The 18927-nt window shown below is 54.6% G+C and overlaps 1 protein-coding gene across 2 annotated transcripts in view; it reads right to left on the reverse strand.

Moving 5' to 3' along the window:
* Positions 1-18927, reverse strand: part of ALDH1L1 (aldehyde dehydrogenase 1 family member L1) — a 35968-nt gene continuing 17041 nt past the window's right edge. Inside the window, exons 14-22 of one of the 2 annotated variants that reach the window (XR_014795281.1) lie at positions 16281-16386; positions 14732-14819; positions 13066-13159; positions 10229-10328; positions 8833-8931; positions 4429-6469; positions 3473-3578; positions 2082-2281; positions 1-267 (exon numbers count right to left, since the gene is read on the reverse strand). Coding sequence is in view for 1 of the 2 variants with exons in the window: in XM_084887311.1 (XP_084743437.1) it covers positions 212-267; positions 2082-2281; positions 3473-3578; positions 6304-6469; positions 8833-8931; positions 10229-10328; positions 13066-13159; positions 14732-14819; positions 16281-16386 (1015 nt within the window). In the remaining variant the exon portion in view is untranslated. The remainder of the gene's footprint in view (positions 268-2081; positions 2282-3472; positions 3579-4428; positions 6470-8832; positions 8932-10228; positions 10329-13065; positions 13160-14731; positions 14820-16280; positions 16387-18927) is intronic. The other variant, XM_084887311.1, reaches the window with a different exon arrangement.

Raw genomic sequence — 18927 nt, forward strand, 5'->3', positions numbered from 1 at the left:
TGCTGGTCAGAACCTTTATTCACCCTGGGGCCACTTTCTCAGTAGCCACATGTTGGACTGGGGTTGTGGGGATGGGGTCCCCGACAGGGACCGGCCAGTTCAGGTGGAGGTGCTGAGTACCCAGGAGGGGGCTAGAAGGACAATCAGGCTGCCAGGGGAGGCAGGTCCAGCTGTGGAAGGTGAGACGGCTTTCTTCTCACGAGACCTTCCTTCAGTACTCAAAGGTAACCGTCTTAATCCTCAGGTACTCGTTCAGGGCCGCCTCTCCTGCAAAACAGCACGTACCATTGGGACCATCATCATCAGAGTACCTCCTGCACGAGTATTATCTCACAGAACCTGCAGCCAGCGAGGGGGGAATGGCTCAGCCCCAGGTTCAGGCAAGAAACCGAGATCCAGGGAGGTTATCATCAGCAAGGGGGGATTCCAACAGGCATCAGAGTACAGAACCAATCTGTTCCGGAGACTTCCCCAGCTCCAGCCACCTGCACTTAAGTGGGGGGGAGGGAAGAGGGGAGGGGAAGAGGGCAGCCTTATCAGCTCCAGGGCAGCCCAGAGGCCCTCGTGGTGCCTTCCTATTACCCAAGGGTACAGCCTCTCCACTGATGTCTCCCAGCTAATTTCAGATCAAGTTGGGACTGGAAGAAGGGGTGCCTCACAGGGTCCCTGGGACCCCTGGAACTTGGCAGTGCTATGTGGCTGGTGTGTTTCAGCCCCACAACCGGCATGAGAGGCCTGTGGCTGCCTGACAACTCCCCCCCACCGCTAAGGCTCGCTCCAGAAGCCAAGCTTCCCTGACGCTGCTGCCCACGCTGTTCTCACCGCCAGCTGGGGCCCGCTGAGGTCTCTGGCCCATCCCAGCTGGGCTATTTGGAAGGCCTGGCTTGTGGGCACAGGACACAGGAACAGTGGGAGGAAGGTCTAGGGGTGCAGGAGGCAGACTTGAAAGTGACAGAGATCCTATCCTGGGAACCCGTGGCCTCCATCGAGGATGATGGTCCTCATGGATTTCTGTGGAGGACACCAGGAAGGTGGCCCAGGGGAGGCGAGGACAGAGGGGGCAGAGTGATCAGCATGCATGTGCATGCGTGTGTGTGCATGTGAGCACCCTGGTTCTGCATGCACAGTATTTGTAGACAGTCAGGCTTGGGGGGTATTGCTGAGCTCCTTTCATGAGAGCCCTTGGAGCTTTCCTCGGGGTTTGAAAGATGGAGGGAAGGAAAAATAAAGTTGTAACTACCTTTTGGTTTCAGCCTCCGCCAGAACCTCCCTGAAAACCCTGAGCTGGGCAAAGGCAGCCAGAAGGGATGGAGTTTCTCCGAGACAGTGTGCTGCTCTCTCATGCCTTTGCTCCCTGATAAGCTTGGCATCAGAGCTATAGTCCCCAACTGCAGCTGGTCCCCAACTGCTGGCTTCCGGAGTGGCAGGATGGGGGAGCGGGCCTCACACCAGGTCACACGGTAGCTCAGGGAGAGAGGGTGCTGGAGCAGAACTCCACTTTCCTGGCAGGTCAGGCCCGGCTTGCATTCTGCTTGCCACCTAGGATGGCCTTGTCTCTACACTAGGGACTCACACTGTACCGGTGGGTACACTTGGCCCTGTGGCTTCTCTTCTCTCTGAGGATGAAGCTGGAAGCCTGTCTGTGGCCCCTGGGTCTCTCGATCTGGCTCCTGCCTACCCCTTTGGCCTGCTCTGTTTTTTCTGTTCCCGCCTTGGGCCCATACCAGCCTCTCTCAGCAGCTCTGAGACCAAAGCTGATGCCCTCAGGACCAGGAGCACACATCCTCAGGTCGTTATGGCTCCTCCCACCACTGGGGTCTCAGACAGGCCCTCCCTGGTCCCTGGCTAAAGCTGCCCTCCCAGTCTCCTTGCCCGGATTACTCTGACTTGTCTGCTTCCCAGCATCCCTCACTTCCTAGAAGGACCTTGTTTATTGCCTCAATTATCACTGTCCCTTCCCAGTAAGAAGTGAGACGCCCAACCATCTTTGATGAACAACCGTCTTTCCATGTTACACCCTTGCCCCCAGGGACAGGGCCTGGCACCAAGTGGCTTAAAACAGATGTGGAGGGTCAGGTTACCCAAGTCTTTGCCAAATCCAGACTGCTTGAAGCCTCCGAAGGGGGCGGCCACGTCGGTCTTGTTGTACGTGTTGATGAACACGGTGCCTGCCTCCAGCTTGTCACTGATGTACAGGGCCTTGCTGATGTCCCTGGTGAAGACGCCGGAGGCCAGGCCGAATTCTGTGGCGTTGGCCCGAGACAGCACCGTGTCCACGTCGCTGCAGGGAAACGCCAGGAAGAACTTGGTGAAGGAGGGCTGGAGGGTAGCGTTGGATATGGGATTCAGGGAGACCTGCATCCTTTCCCCCAAAGGGAACCTGGCCCCCTCCAAGCTTCCCACCGCTCAGGACCTTCTGAGGAGAAACGTGGAGGAGACAGGGCAGCAGAGAGGACCAAGTTAAAGAGAAGAGGAAGAACAGAGTTGGATTTGTACACAGTTGGTCACAAGGACCCTTCGAGAGGTCACTGTTCTGGAGACTTCCTACATTAAGGCAGGGGAATAAGGGTCAAGAGGAGGCCAGTGAGGCCCCCACCACATAGGGAAAGGCATTTGTGTTGGGTATCCCCCAGGGAGCCATGTCCAGGGGTCCCTTGAAGAGTTAGCACACTATTTGCTCCGTAGATGGCAGAAAAGCATCTTATTCTAATACAATCAGAATGGGATGATAATTTTTTGAAAGGATAGTGCATTAGGAGGAGATATCATTTGGTAATTTATTCAGAGGCTCTTCTCTGAAAACTAACAGTCCATAAAAGACTAGTTCAAACAGGGCCACAGAGGGAGTCCAATCCCTCTCTGTGGTAGTTCAAACATGGCCACAGAGTCCAATCCCTCTCTCTTTCAACCCAGGCTGGCCTTGGTGAGTTGCTGGCCCATAGATCCTGGTGAAAGTTAGGTTTTGGGATTTCTGAGGCTGACCAATGCATTTTGGGAAGCCTTGAAACATACGTCCAGTTTCAGTGTGGGCGGCCTTGAGGCTGCCATGGCAGAGAGCCTTCAGGGAGGCCGGACCCACTCAAAGACAACCATTCCAGGAATTACCACAGAGTCCCGGACCTGGGACAGAGCAGAGCAATTAGCTCCATCAATTCCTAACCAGACTGCAGATTCATGAGTGAAATAAATCGCTGTTCCAAGCCACTGTTTTGGGGTGGTTTATTACACAGCAGTAGATGATTAGGGCACAGACCAAGCACACCAGGAGAGACACCCAAAGGCTCAGAGAATGCTCACTTGGGGACCCAAAGCCCTGCCAGTGCCCTGGGGCTCTCCTCACCTCAGTGGTTGATGGGACCTCGGCCGCCCACCTGTCTGAGTTCCCCTCCTGAGTTCCCACAAGGTCATGTGGAGGACCCATAACACGTGACAAAAACCAGGCTCTTGAGAGACAAAAAGCAGGATTCCCTACCCATTGGCAAACCGGGAGATGACCATGACCGGCCCGAAGGACTCCTCCTTGGCTATGAACATGTGGTCCTCCACGTCTGTGAAAACCGTTGGCTCGAAAAAGAAACCTGTTGGGGAGACAGAGGCCCATGGCATGGGGAAGCCCTCCCCCTGCAGCCTCTCCCCTCCCGGCTGGGTCCTGCCAACCACACGCACATCCCACTCCAGCAATGCCATGTGGGATACCTGCATGGTGGATGCCACATGCTGTGCATGGCTTTCCTGTCCCACACATGTGAGCTCACTTCAGCCTCACCACCCTTTCAACTAAATGCTGCTGAGGAAAATGAGGTTTAGAGTTGGTCTGTGATAAAGCTGACATTGGGGTCCAAGTCTGCCCAAGGCCAGCACAGATGCTCCAGACTATGCCAAAGACTTGGGGGTTTTTTGGGGTTGTTTTTTTTTTTTTTTTTTTTTTTTTTTTTTTGGTGATATTCAATCTGAAAATATATGCAGATGTTTTTGCTTCATGCAGCCTCCCAGATGGCTGTCCATTGGTCACTGTGAAATGGTGGGGGAGGAGGGTTGACCACTGTCCTGATAAACAAGACCTCCCAGGACTGCCTCCCTTCTCCTTCCTGGCACCTCAATGTGGCCTGACTCCCGGGTGCAGGGTAAGTGCTCTTGGCCAAGATACAGCCTCCTGCTCTCCTGTCAGCATGGATCCTCCACGTATCTCCTGCAAGCCCTGGCTGCCTGGACAAAACCATTTCTGATGGCAAAAATGCGTTCTCTGACTATTTCTCCACTGAGACCCTGCTAGACTGAGCTTTAATTCTGACTTAGGAAAAATCAACAGACCTCACATTTTCTGTCTCGGGGTTTTGTTTTTTTTAAAAAATTCAACTTTAAAAGTCATTTAATTAATAACATATTCCATATTTTATATATTTATAACTATATTTTAACATTAATTACCATTTTAAAACTGTGAGTTGTATATGAATACATCTTGAGTCCTGTGGTGTATGTGGCCTGTATTTGCCCACCAGCTGCTGGGAGCTTTTGGCTGGCCAGCTGCTGTCCCTCTCCCATCCCTTCTTGCTCCTTTCTCTGTGCTCCTCTGGGGAGCTCCCTCAATTTCCAGTTGGGTTTGGCCACTTGGAGGCAGCCCCTCTCCTGCAGCTCTGCCCCTAAACAGGTCCCAGGAATTCACTCCCTCTTCTTGCCCTTCAGTTCAGACAGTGGTGGTGGTGAGGGTTCCCCACTGCTCTTGGTTCCTGGAAGCTGCACCCCAAGCTGCTCTTTTGCATGGGGTGCTCTTTTGCATGAAAGCACATGAATAGTGCTTTCATGCCTCTCTCTCTCTCTCCCATCCACCCCTGAGCTCTGGCCTCATGGAATCCCCAGTAGATTGGGGGTGGTGTGTGTGGGGGGGGGGGCGGACGCGGGGAAGAGGTAGATAGATAGTGGCAATAAAACTGAGGTCTGAGGTGCTCAGGAGTGCCTGTGGCACAGCGATGGCCTGAGCCTGGCTGCCATTTAGGCTGGAAAATGAGTTCACTGGTGGGGAAACCAGGGAGGTGCTGGCTAAGCAGAGAAGCAGCAAATGCACAGAGAGCGAGAAAATGTGAGACCTGTTCAAAGCGAGCGTTAAGCATGGCCAGAGCATGGGTCAAGGGCGAGCAAATGAGACAGAGATCAGGATCCTGTTGGTGGGAAATGGAGAAGTTGGGGTTTGCTCTGCGAGAGACGGGGTCACTGTGGAAGAGTTCCAACACCGGGCTGGCACAGCCAGACCGCTGGCAGCCGCACAAGCAAAGGATTAGCGGGTTCTAGAGATCTCAGAGGAAGCCAGGGTGACGGTCCAGGCAAGAGCTGAGCAAGAGGCAGAGGGTCGACCTCATGGTGGCAGCGATACAGGAGAAGCAAGACATGTCTACACTTCAGAGCATTGAATTAATTAGATTAATTAAAAGTAAGAAGTCAAGAAAAGTCAGGAGTCATGAATGCATTCTTTCCTTCCCACCTTCATTCCATCAACGTAACTCAGGCTTGGTGTAGGCTTGGTGCTGACACGAAGGACCTAATGGTAGAGAAGGGACTCGTGGCGCCTGTGCCCCTGGAGCAGGCAGTCTAAGGGGAAGCAGTGCAAACAGTCCACACCTGTGGCTCCAGCCCGCCTGGCTCTGCTGACTTAATCAAATGGAAGATTCTGGAGACACTGGTGTGTGTGTGTCTGGGGTCAGGTTGGGCATGGGGCCGCTGTGATGATGTGATGGATTTGTTACCCTTGAGTTTGAAGGGCCTAGGGGACATGCAGGTGGAGGTGTCCAGGAGGTCAGGAGTCCTGAGTGAGGAGGAGCCTGGAGACAGATATTTGGGAGCATCTGAGCCATTGCTGAGAATGAGATTCTCTAGGGAAAGCATCTCACATGAGAAGTGATTCAAATTTGGGACAGACCTAGGATCTACCTACATTTAAGAAGGAGCTTCCAGCAAAGAGCAACTGCCAAGAAGTAATGGCCAAAGCCAGGAAAGCCATGCACTCCAGGGCCATGGACCCCACGGGAGGAAAAAATGTCAAGGTTGCAGTGATGTTAGTGGCAAGTCAGAGTCCACTACGATATCAATTAAACCAGCCTTCACCTTGCCAGTCCCACACCTGGTTTGGCAGGTGTCCAGCTAGCCACGGCCACCCCATGCAAGACACTGGATGGCGCTGAGACCTGGGAGTCTGACTGTGCAGGTACCAGGCCTTCCCATACCTCCTGTTAGAGCTGAGCAAGAAGCCACAGGCCATGCTACCTGCTGCCTCAGTTTCCCAAGTGCGCCAGCAGTGCTCTGACTGACCTGGCCGAGGGACCTGGTTCCCACCGCAGACCAGAGTGGCCCCTTCCTTCACGCCCCGCTGGCAGTACTCTATCAGCTTCTGAAGGTGGGCTTGGTGGTTCTGCGGCCCGTGGTTGGTGTCCCGGTCTAGAGGGTTGCCAATCTTCATCTTCTTCACCTCTTCTACCTGCGGAAAGTCCTCCCAGTCAGGACTCCCTCAGCTGCTGCGGTTTCTGACTTTGCTCACTATCTGACCCCTTTCCCATGTTTGCATTTTCACTGGCCCCTGAAGAAAGGCCACACGCCAGTTTCTGGCACTCAGGACATTCCCTATTCCTGTTCCCAGCCTGCCTTTCGGTCTGAAATGCGAATGTATGCTACATGCAAGGATACCTGAGCTCAGTGTTGGATGGACTGGGAAACACAGTTGTGCAGGGATACGAGTGAATGGAAAGAGAGGCAGGTGTGCCTGTGAGTGAGGGATGCCGGGGTAGGGGGCAGCACAGTCTCTGCACTGGCCCTGCACCCAGCTTCACGGACTAAGAAGCTGAATGAAGGCTTATCCTGGGAGTCCAGTATATGCAATGCCCTGGCGACAGGTGGGAAAGGCGCTGAGTGGAATGGAAAAGCCTGGGCCTTGAAACTATCCCCCTCACCCCCACTTCTGCTGTTTCAGAATCGAATTTGAAGGACCCCTTCTCCAGGAAGCCTCCCCTGTCGCCTCAGCCAACATACAAGTAAGTCTTGGCTTTGCTACCCAGAGATGGCCTGGGTCTCCTCAAGGGGTGTACGAGATGTATTTGCCGGTTCAGGGGCTGGGATGGGGAGAGACAGAAAAGACTGGGGTGTGGGATGCTGTGACAGGAAAAGGAATTCAGGTGAACATAGCCATCCTGTGGGGGTGGAGGGGCAGCACCGGATATTCAGGGCTCTAGGCTGGAGTCAGCACCTCCTGTTTTTGTCACCAGCTTCCCAGCTCCTCCCTTGGTTTCCTAAGACCAAACAAGAACATCTCTGCCCTAACTGTAGCCTCTCCGAAGTCAGACCCAACTGGCCTCCTCCTCTGTGGCCTGGGCCACTTCACTCCTGTGCAGGCTCCATACCCGCAGCCCAACTTAGTAAGATGCAGGAGGCGTTCAATCCCCAAACCCTGCCCTCCGGCCAGGGCCCCTTAGCTCCTCTGTCCTGAGGAGTCCCCCAATTCGGGAGAAGGCTTTACGTGCTCCCGCCTGGCCACCCAACTGCTCCCCTGTCTGCCCAGGACAGCAAGAGCAACCTTGCAGTGTCTCTTGATGTGAAACTCACTCTCTGCATTTGGGAATCCGAGCCCTGCCCTCCCCCAGGGGAGCTGAGGGAGCTCCACTCTCCCTCTCGGTAGCCCTGCCATGGGCCCTGCACATGCCCGAGCACAAGCTGCAGACTAGAGGACCTCGGGGACAAGATGAGCCACCCAACAGCGTCACCAAGAGCTCCAGCTGACCTGGCAACTCACCGCAGTTGTGTGACCAGCTCAGGCGGACCTGGGCTGGTGTCCACTCTGCCAGCCCACAGGAGCGTGTGATGCATGAGCAGCTGTCATTTCCAGCTACTAGGCTGGGAGTATTTGCTCCCTTTTAGAGAATCTGCCCCTTTTTTCACTGCCTCTCCCGTTTTCACCCAAGTATTCAAGGTCTCCTCCAGGAAGGCCTTCTAACAGCAGTCCCACCCTCTCCCCAGCCTACTCTCTCCTCTTTCCTTGCTTCCTAAACAGTTTAAACCTGCGCATAGAGGCCGTGCCCCCAGCATCCCCTTGTGTATCCATTGGGATTCGATTTTGCTCTCCATGACACGAAGGGGAAAGGGGCTCTTGGCTGAAGCAGCCAACCAGAGCTCCCTACGCCCTGCTATGCCTGAATGGATCCCGGATGGACCAGAGACCCGGAACCACCAGCCCGCACCCTTCCCCACAGCCTTTTCCAACAGAATTTCCAGGGACAGAGTGATTTTCCTCTCTTCATCTATGAACGGAGGAGATGCTGTCAGCCCCACCCATCCCCTATGCTGTGGGAACCCCCTCCGCAGCGGCCGTGGGAGGTGGCCGCTGGCAGGTCCCAGAGCTGACAGGGGCTGCCTCCTCCAGCTGGTGGAAGGCTACAGTCAACAACTGTTGACAGAAGACAGAAGCCTGGCTCCTCAACTCCAAGGCACACCTGAGCGGTGTCACTGTGCTCCAAATCTCCTGTCTGTGGGTCAGGCCAAGGCTGGACGTCACCTGAGACCACGTCCTCAGTCCCCGTTCCCTCCTGGACCCTGGCATCTTCCAGGCTTCGTGTGAGAGCTCATTTCTGGTAGGCCACATGGATTCCTGCCTCAAGCTCCACTGCTAGGGACCTGGCCCAAGATAAACCCTTGGTGTTTATGTCTATTTCTGCTGCTGGGTTTCTAAAATAATAAAATCCAGTGAAGGCTTGATACAGCTCCCCTGGTGCCCAACTCCACCTGGCCCAGCCCTTGCAGCCAGCTGACTGCCCCGGTGCACCAGCACTGCCGAGACCCAGTGGCAGGACTTACCACCTTCTGCACAAACTGGTCGTGTATTGAGTCCTCGATGAAGAGCCGGCCCGCTGCAATGCAGTTCTCGCCTTTGTTGAAGAAGACGGAGCTCATTCCCTTTGGCACATAGACAGGAATGCTGGATTACATCTGCTCCCAGAGGTGCCAGCTCCCCACTCCCACTGGGCCCTGGTACCCCCTTCCTACAGGAAAGGGGAGGAATGCACGTGTCCTGGCCTCCTAAGGTGGCCAGGCCCAGCCAGTGCTAGGCACATGCGCTGTACCCATTCCTCAGTCACCTTGGGAGGAGAGGCAAAGGGTGACCTGCCCCGGGGACAAGGCTTGTGTCCATGTGGCAGAGAGTGGAGAAGAAGAGGAAGCGAAGTGGAGTGAGCCTGAGGACCCTGCACACCGGATGGGCTCCCTGGGGTGATTCAAAGAGAGACAGAGCCCATACTCTTGGAGTTGAGCCTGGCAAGTCTGTTAGCATGGAACGGGCAGCAGAGGGTGGGCCAAGGCAGGCGGCCATCCCGACTTGGAAGGGATGGGGTGCCAGCCCAGGCTGAGGGAATTCCTGGCAGGAATCCAGAATAAACGTGCACACAGGCCCAAGGGAGCCCGCTTTGGGGGCCTGGAGAGCTCCATGTGGGGAAGGGGGAGGAGCGAGAGGCTGGCTGCTCGGCTCTCCTGACAGCTGGGCCTGCACTGCCCCAGACCTTGGGCCAAGCTCTTGAGCTGAGGGGCTGGCCTCCCTTGGTTTCCCCATCTAGTGAGGCTGGGCTCCCTTCCGTGTCCATGCTGGGTGTCACATCACCCTCCACGGTACAATAGGACTGAGATGGGGTGGGGCTTATCTGGGTGCTTAACTGAACAGGCACCCAGATAAGTAAGAACTGATGCAAGGCCCCTGCCATGTGCGGCCACCATTCTAAGACCTTTATACATAAACACTTATTTAATCCTTGTCACAGCTATAGGAGGTAGGTCTACTATCCTCCCATTGTACATGTGAGACCACAGAGGCCTAGAAAGGTTAAGCAATTTTGCCAAGTCTGCCCAGTGAGTCTGTGGCAGAGCTGGGCAAGGTTGGGGGTAGATCGCTGGCAGCAGGGCTGTGCCCAGGTTCAGGGTTCTGCTTTGCTTTTCTAGGGCAGGAAAGGCTGCCGCATCCGTTTCCAGCATGTTTCCCATCCAGGAAGCTGATTCCAGTTATCCTTACAGCTATGACACTTCTTGGGAAATTGGTTTCAGAGGGCACACGTCATTCCTTGTCCCCAAGACCCCCTCTGACCACAGTCTATGCTTGCGGTGACACCACAGTTTAGGTTAAATGTGTAAGTTTGACTGCAGAATCAGAGAAAGCCTCCCCACCTCGCTCCCTGTTTGCTCCCTCACCCCACAGGCCAGCCCTCACCATCTGCACCGCCTTGCTGAGGTCACAGTCAGCAAAGATGATAAGGGGTGACTTCCCACCGAGCTCCAGGGACACCTTCTTCAGGTTGCTCACGGCAGAGCTGAAAGAGACAGTGTTAGTGGGTTGGGTCCATGCAGATGGGTGCGCAGGGCTGGAGAAAGAGGGGGCCAAGGACAGCTCCAAAGCATGCTTCACTTGAAAGAGCAAGCAGAGGGTTAGAGGGAGCCCATGTGAGACCAGGCCCAGCACCTTCCCCACCCCACCCTGGCCAACTGCTCCTTCCTGTCCTTCCTGCGGTCCGGACTCATTGGCTTTCCATGGTGCTTCCTCCTCTTCCAACACCCAAACCCACACCCACATCAGGCCTTGCTCTCACTGCTCCCCCTTCTGGTCATTCCTTCTTCAGCGTTATGTCCCTGAAGCTCACGTCTCACTCCCTACAGGTCTCTGTTCCCGAGCTGTCTTGTTAGGGTGCCTGCCCTGTCAGCCCCGTGTAAGATCCAAGCTCCCGGGCACCACGGTGCATTTGTCTGACCCCCTCCACCTGAGCCTAAGGCCCACAGGGTGGGCAGGCATTTGTCTGAACATGCAAGTAGGTGTTCCATAGTGTCTAACTAATAAATCAGACAGTCATTCCTTCCGGGGGCAGCCGTAGTTCTGTAGTGCAAACAGGAGTAGCTCGGGGTCCTGTGCCTGTTGCCTCAGTGGACACAAAATGGACCTATGGATACTGTCCTCAAAGAGACCCCCATGGACTGGGCTAGGGGAACACGAGGCATCATCCAGGGCAGGGGGCTCCTGGCTCAGGACTGACTGCAGGAGGAGGACTCCCCTGTTTCAGGCACCATCCACAGGGCCGTGGAGAGGATCCTGGGAAGACAGCAGCCGCAGAGCCACAGGATGCTGCTCACCAAACCCTTCTTCCCTGGAGTTCTCAGAGTGGACATTTCCTGAGTCCTTCCTCTACACGTTCACTCACGCATGTGAACGTGACTGTCACCCACACATCACAGAAGAGACTGGCCAGCTTCTGAGTCAGAAGAGGTGAATGAACTGCTATGACTACCGGCAGTTACCTCCCTGCTTTGTCACCTGTCTGTCTGTCCATCCTTCAGTCCCTCGCTCTCTCCACCTTCCTTCTCTTCAATACCGAGGCTTGCTCTGCTGCACTCAAAATAAATCAGAACAGCCAGCCCTGCCTGGTGCATCACAGGCTGACATCAGCCTCTACCGACCCTAAAGACATGATCCACCAGCCAACTGGCTGTGGCTTCTGACCCAAAAATGGATGTTACATGAGGTCATTGTTAGTTGGACATCCTCTGCCATGGTGCCCACTTGAGAAGGGGGTAAGGGCCCAGGCTGGCTCACACAGGGCCTGTGCAGGACCGAGGGGCACAGAGAGGCCCGTGGAGTTGTGGGGTCAAAGGCTTCAGAAAAGACCCTGGGAAAGACAGCATTGCTCTGCTTTAGTTTTAACACAAGAGAAGCCTTTCTCCCTGCAGAACTGTCATGATGTAGCTGGACTCCTTTCACATGTGACTCTTGGAACAGAGACAGAAATGAGTGGTCATGTGTCCTTGGAAATCCTGAAGGTCGATTGGCTCAGAAGAACCCTTAGCTACTCTCTATTTGCACCCATCACTCAAAAGGCAGATACCCAACACCCACCCCAGAAATTCAGCTTCAGTGGGTGGGGCAACTGAAGGGTTATGCACTCCGCCCTGGGATCTGCCCTGTGTACCATTCCAAGCTCTTCCGCTTTGCAGACCGGAATTACCAAGCCTGTAAACTGCCTTCAGTGAACTGGTGAGGAAACTGAGGCCTGAAAGGGTCAGGGCTTGGCCTGGGGCCAATCGTGAATTAGCGACAGAGCTTGAAACACACAGCCCAGTCAGTTTATGGCCAAAGCCCATGGAATAAAAAATTAGAGGACATCCTAGATCACTGCCATCTATTGCTATAGAACAGAATCTTAGCCACATGTGTAATGACACTTTTTTTAGTAGCACATTAAAAACAAAACAAAACAACACAAAACAAAACAACCTAAAGCAAAACTGGTGAAATTAACAAATATTTTTAATTTAACACAATTAATAAAAAATATTATCATTTCAACCAGTTATATATATTAAAAGGGTAATATGCAAATCGACCAAGCCTCAGAATGACCATTTGCTATGTCACTCACTGACAACCAGGGGGCAGATGCTCAATGCAGGAGCTGCCCCCTGGTGGTCAGTGCACTCCCACAGGGGGAGCACCACTCAGCCACAAGCCAGGCAGATGGCCGGCAAGTGCAGTGGCCCGCCTTCAGGGCAGAGGATGTCCAGCTAACAGCTTAGGCCTGCTCCCCACGGGCCTAAGCCATCAGTCAGACATCCCTGAGGGCTCCTGGACTGCAAAAGGGCACAGGCTGGGCTGAGGGACACCCCCTCAAGTGCACAAATGTTGTGCACTGGGCCCCTAGTGATAATATAAAATTATTAATATAACAATTATTGAGATGCTTTACTTTGTGTGCTAAGCTTTGAAAACCCAATGTCTTTTACACTCCCCATCACATTCCAATTCAGAGCAGCTCTATCCCAGGCGCTCAGCAGCCACCTGAGCTCCAGCATCCCACCCATCCAAGGGAGCACCACGGAGCAGCTACCACCACCCATATCAAGAGCATGCCACACACTAGCAATCAGAGCCTGTGTTAACTGGGCCTGTGGGGACTGCACGCACATGGAGGCTGAGGAGCAGGATCGAGCTCACACACAGCACCAGTTCCAGGTGCCAGGACCAGCACCACAGGGTAGCCTCTCCCACACACCCAAACCACCTACCTTTTCATGATGTGCTTTCCCACCTCTGTGGAGCCTGTGAACCCAATTTTTCGCACATCAGGGTGGTCTAAGAGACTCTGGCCAGCCTCTGAACCTGCGGGTGGGAGTAGGCGGGGGAGGGGAGGGTGTCAGGTGGTTTCCGAGATGCTGGGGTGGAGAGGCATGAGCCTCTTTACCCTCCCATGTGCAACTCATGCCCTGTGTGCTTAGTACTATCGGTTCCTGAGGTCTTCTGGATCTTGCTCCCTGTTAAGAGCATACTTGTATCTCCTCAAAGCCCATATTGTATATATGTAGATGTGAACAAAACCAACTCCATCTCTGTGTCTGGATTTCATTTCATTGCTAAGCTTCTTGCTGTGACCTTGGACCAACCCCACTGTCTTTAGCAAGTACACCAAAGCTTTCTAGAGGATTATCTGTGTTCCTTAAATGTAGCCATAGAGTTGCTGGGTCATCCCTTCCACTCTGATTCAATCTTCCCATAAGTAAATTAACCTCCAATAAATCCTGTTACATCTATGGAGTGGCCTGCTTCATCTTTGGGTCTGAAGATACCTCCTCCCTATGGTGGCCATTACCTTTGCCTACCATTGAACATACATGTTGAAGCCCTGACCCCCAGTTTTTCAGATGTGACTGCATTTGGAGACAGGCTTTTTAAAGAAGTAATCAAGGTGAAATGAAGTCATCAACCCATCCAATCAGGGTTCTGATGCCTAACTCAATCTGACTGGTGTCCGTATAAGAGCAGGCTAGACAGACACACACACGGTGGAAATGTCCCAAGAGGACACAGGGAGAAGCCTCTGAAGGAACCAACCCTTCTCACACTTAGATCTTAGACTTTTAGCCTCCAGAACCATGAGAAACATATGTCTGTGTATTTTTAAATGTTTAAGTTTATTGATTTTGAGAAAGAGCAAAAGGGAGAGAGACGCTGATTTGTTGTTCCACTTACACATCCATGCATTCATTGATTGATTCTTGTATGTGCCCTGACAAGACCAAAACTACAACCTTGGTGTATCAGGATGAGGCTCTCTAACCAAATGAGCTACTCATCCAGGGCTAAATGCCTATTGTTTAAGCCCCCAGTCTGTGGCATTTTGTTACAACAGCCCAAGCAAACTCATACAGTCTTCAACCTATCAAGGTGGACACCCAAGGGTGCAGGTACCCAGACTTCCAGCTTTTACAGGGTCTCCAGCAAAGACCCAAGGATTGCCTGGCCTGGCTGTGGGGGTGGTGGTGCCCCAGCATCACAGTCTCCAAAAGGCCTTCCTTGGGGATGCAGCCTGGCCAGGAGGGCCCCCGGGCATCGAGAGACTGGGTGTGGAGGGCCCAGGTGTGCAGACCCAGGTGTTCACTGCCCACCTGTTTGGAATGCTTGGAACCTAGCTTGCCCTTTATCCCACGGCCTTCCACTTTACCGCAAGCCCTGTCCCGTCCCCAAATGTGGCTAATTCCTATTCACCCCTCAGATCCTATTTATCCCTTTTCAATTAGGCTCCAGGGTCACTCCTCCCCCATCCCACTGGCTCTGCAATGGGTTGCTCGCCTGCCAGGGCACATAATGCAGTAGACCTTGTTCTGACCAAGTGTATCTCCAGCTGCCTGGAGCCCTGGATCCCCCAGATGCCCACGTCCCCATTCACACCCTTACCAGATCCTGGGATGATGTTGATCACGCCCTTGGGAATGCCAGCCTTCAAGGACAGCTCTGCAAACTTCAAGGCTGTGAGTGGGGTCACCTAAGGAGGCAGGAAAGAAGACTGGGTCAGAGGGGATTGGGAAGTGGGGCTCTGCCCTCCTTTCCCAGAAGCCTAGGTAGCAAGCAGGGAGGGGCAGCCATGGCAGGAAGACCCTCGGGGAAGCCATGTCCATGCCTCATCATAGTGGCACCACCAACCAGTCCGCTTCCCTTGTGCTCCAGCTGGGAGCCCAGAACAGGGCTTGCTAACCTCACTTTCTAGCACCTTCTCCTGGCAGGGCTTCAGCCCCTCAGCCAGGCCTGGACCCTTTCTGCATGTGTCACGGTTTACACTGAACCATCAGGGAGTGCAGAGTCTGAGGACTGCCCAGCAGGGCATCATACTCAGAGGGCTGCAGGGCATACCCACTTCCTGCCTCCTCAGAAAAACTGCTCCTTCTCTAGCTGTGGTGCCACTTTAGCTGCCCATGTGCTGAGCTCTGGCAGCACCTCAACCAAGGAGAGCCTGGTGCTCCAGGGTCCAGCTGTGACTCTGATCACCACTCCACTGCTGGGGGTGGTGTCCTGCCCTTGACCAGCTAGCAACTGACCTTCTGGAGAAAGAGGGATTTAATTGGTGACCCAGGTAACTTTCCTGTCTGGTAAGGCTATGCCCACCCACCACCAAGCCAGGCTCAGGGGTCAAATCAATGGGGTGTCGGCCACTGCAGACTGAGAGACCACTGCAGGCTGTGAGGTCACAGCAGCTTCTCTCTAATAGGCCATTGCTTGCTGTGAGACCACGGCACCTGCTCTCTAATGGCCACTGCAGGCTGTGAGACCACTGCAGGCTGTGAAACTGCAGCACCTGCTCTCTAATGGCCACTGCAGGCAGTGAGACCACTGCAGGCTGTAAGACCACTGCAGGCTGTCTCAGAGCATGGAGCACCAAGCAGGGTTTCTGCTTCCCCAATCCAGAATTCTTGTGTCTGTGGAGAAATACCTGACTCCACTCACCAGGCAGGTACAAACACAAGCACAGCCATCCTGACCCAGGGTCATCCTGACACAGCCACCCCAGGGTTATCCTGACACAGCCACCCCAGGGCTGAAAGAACAAAGTCTGCTATGGCTGGCCCTGGCCCTTCCAGCTTCCTCCTCTCTCCCAGGCCTGCCATCCACTCCAGGGCCAGGCTTCCTGACATGGCACCAAAGGTCCTGCTGGAGGCAGCTCCCGTCTGACTTTACAGGCCCTGCGGGGGCAGTGTATCCAGTCTGGTGCAGCCCCTCTTCCCAGGGCACGATGGCACGGGACACTGAACCGTTTCTGGTCGGAGCTGTGAGACCAGGCTAGTGGTGCAGTTTGTGGGGCTACAGCAGGCCAGCTCCCATCAGCAGTGCCCTTCCTTCCTTGAGGAGAAACCAGGACTGGGGTGGGCCAAGGGTGAAGGGACCATCTGGCTCCTCCCTTACAGGTGCTTCTCCAGAACCTGTGCAGCCGTCGGGCCCTGCCCATACCCACCTGGGCAGGCTTGATCACTACTGTGTTCCCAGCAGCCAGGCAGGCGGCCGTCTTCCAGGAGAGCATCATCAGCGGGTAGTTCCAGGGGATGATGATGCCGCAGACCCTGCCACCCAAAAGAAGAAGCCTTCACCTCTCCACTCAGCGGGCTGCCCACCGCAGACCTCCCACCTCCTGCTCTCTCCCAGGCCTGCTAGCTGCTCCAGGGTATGGTGCCCAAGGTCCTGCTGGAGGGCCCCTTCCCAGGGCATGACGGCACAGGACACTGAACGGTGTCTGATCGGAGCCATGAGACCAGTCTAGTGCTGCAGTTCGGTAGGGCGTGGCATCAGGCAATGGGCGGAGTGACAGCAGGCAGGCATGGGTAAGGACCTGGCAGTTAGCAGGGCCTGAGAGAGGGCCCAGGGTGACATGGCAGGCTGGAGGGGTGTGGGACAGGGTCCAGGGTCACAAGAGTGGGCCAGGAGGATGTGGGAGAGGGTTCTCCCTGATATGAGGCCAGGGTCAGTCCCATGAAGATGAGAAACATGGAGTCAGCCTGGGAAGCCTGGGAAGGGTTGCCTGCTTTGCATTAAGCCCTGGAGCCCAGTGCTGCACCACCTCTCGGCGGGGGAGAAAGTCTCTGGCAGGGAGGTGTCTCTGTGGAGGGGAGGCCACCCCGCGGTGCTGAGGGGCCTGCTGATGAAACTTGTGGTCCCAGCAGGCATGTGGCCCTCCCTCTCCCTCTCCCCTGTAGGAACTAGTGCACGCAAGAGCATCACACTGACTATGCGACTGTTTTCATCGTCACCATCATCATCTCCATGACTACCATCACCATCAGAGGATGCTCCCCAATGAGTACCGCTTAGCTGAATCCAGGCAGTGGGAGGGGGTGGTGAGAAGCCACAGGGTGTGGGGGTGGGCAGAGTGGGAGCAAGGTGGGGGCTGAGTGGGTGCAGAGGCAGGCTTAGGGGCCCCCATGCCATCCTGGGAGCATCCTGAGGGGTTAGGAAAGCCACTTTTCCACACCATGTGCACCCAGAAAACCCTAAGGGACAAGGCAGGGAGAAGGGCCAGAGTGAGTGTCCCCAGGGAAGTGGTGAGGTCACCACAGAAAGGGAGGGGGCTGGGCTGTGGGGTCTCCACAACAGGAAAGATGCCAGAGAAATAAGTCCCACCCTCATGGGCTGGGTTGTGCGCCCTCCAAAACTCGTTTGTTGAAATCCCAATTCTGGAATCTCAGAACGTAGCCTCCTTTGGAAATAAGGTGGTGACAGGTGTCATTAGTTAAGATCAGATCTTGCTGAAGTAGAGTGGATGCCTAACTCCGTGGTCGGCAAACTGAGGCTCGAGAGCCACATACGGCTCGTTGGCCCCTTGAGTGTGGCTCTTCCACAAAATACCACGGGCTGGGCGAGTCTATTTCGAAGAAGTGGCGTTAGAAGAAGTTTAAGTTTTAAAAAATTTGGCTCTCAGAAGAAATTTCAATCGTCGTACTGTTGATATTTGGCTCTGTTGGCTAATGAGTTTGTCGACCACTGGCCTAAGACAATATGATTGCTTCTGAGAAGCACGCCATGTGAAAAGACAGACACATGGAGAGCTCCACACGAACATGAAGACAGAGTCAGACAACGGCAAAGATTGCCGGAAATTACAACAAACTGGGGGAGAGGCCTGGGCAGATTCTCCCTCGTGGCCTTAGAAGGAACCAACCCCGATAGACACTTGATCTGGGACTTCCACCTCCAAAATGCCAAGACAACGCCTGTGTGTAGTGTGAACCTCCCAGCTTATTATGTGGCTGGAGCAAACCCCCAAACTTGTCAAAATAGGGGAAAGGCTGCGGCCCCCGGGCTGGGTCTGCAGAGCGAGCCTGGCATGGGGTCAAAGCCATCGGGGGCGTGGGACACAAGGACAAGATGACTCCATCCCTGGCTAAGCTGCCACGAGAACACTCTTTCATTCGCCCCTGAGCCTCATCCAGTCCTGTGGCCTTTCTTTACGGAAGCCTCATGGTCTTGGCTCCCCCAGTGTGGAGGCCTGCACCTCCTAGCCACTACCCTGCTGTGCTTCACTTCCGGGTGATTCCCGCCTGTCCCGGGGTTCTGTCCACTGTGCCTGGATGATGGGAGCTGACACCTTCCTCTCACTAACGAGAGACACTGGCCCCAGGGAGGTTGAGCCAGTGTGACGCTGAGGGAGGGGGGAGGTGGCTGTGGCCCACTCCTGGGGTCACTGGGGCACAGAGCAGCAGCAGCAGATGGGGGACATGTATCTTGCAGAGAACAAAATGAGATTGCAGACCACACTTGGAGAGGAGGTCACCACAAGAGATGCCTAAGTGACTAGGAGTTGGAGGGGGAGGGTATGTGAATACCCAGAGAGCAGCACGGGCGTAAAGGGTCCAGGGTCCATGAGGAGGCCAACATGGCTGAGCCCAGTGAGGGGATGGGATCAAGGGCACCAGGCCCCACCAAGCAGGCAGCCAAAGTCAGGAGTTTGATTTCATTCTAGGCGCACTGGGAGCCCCCGGAAGACATTAGGGGAAGCAGCAAGATGGGCTCATAAGTTTTCCAGTATTTTCTGAACATCGGGAAGAACTGGCCTTTTCTCTTTCTCAGCACCAGGCAGGCAATTCTCCTCTTTGCCCCATAGCTTCGGC

Source organism: Pipistrellus hanaki, assembly GCF_964339955.1.
Source record: "Pipistrellus hanaki genome assembly, chromosome: 6".
Taxonomy (NCBI): Eukaryota; Metazoa; Chordata; class Mammalia; order Chiroptera; family Vespertilionidae; genus Pipistrellus; species Pipistrellus hanaki.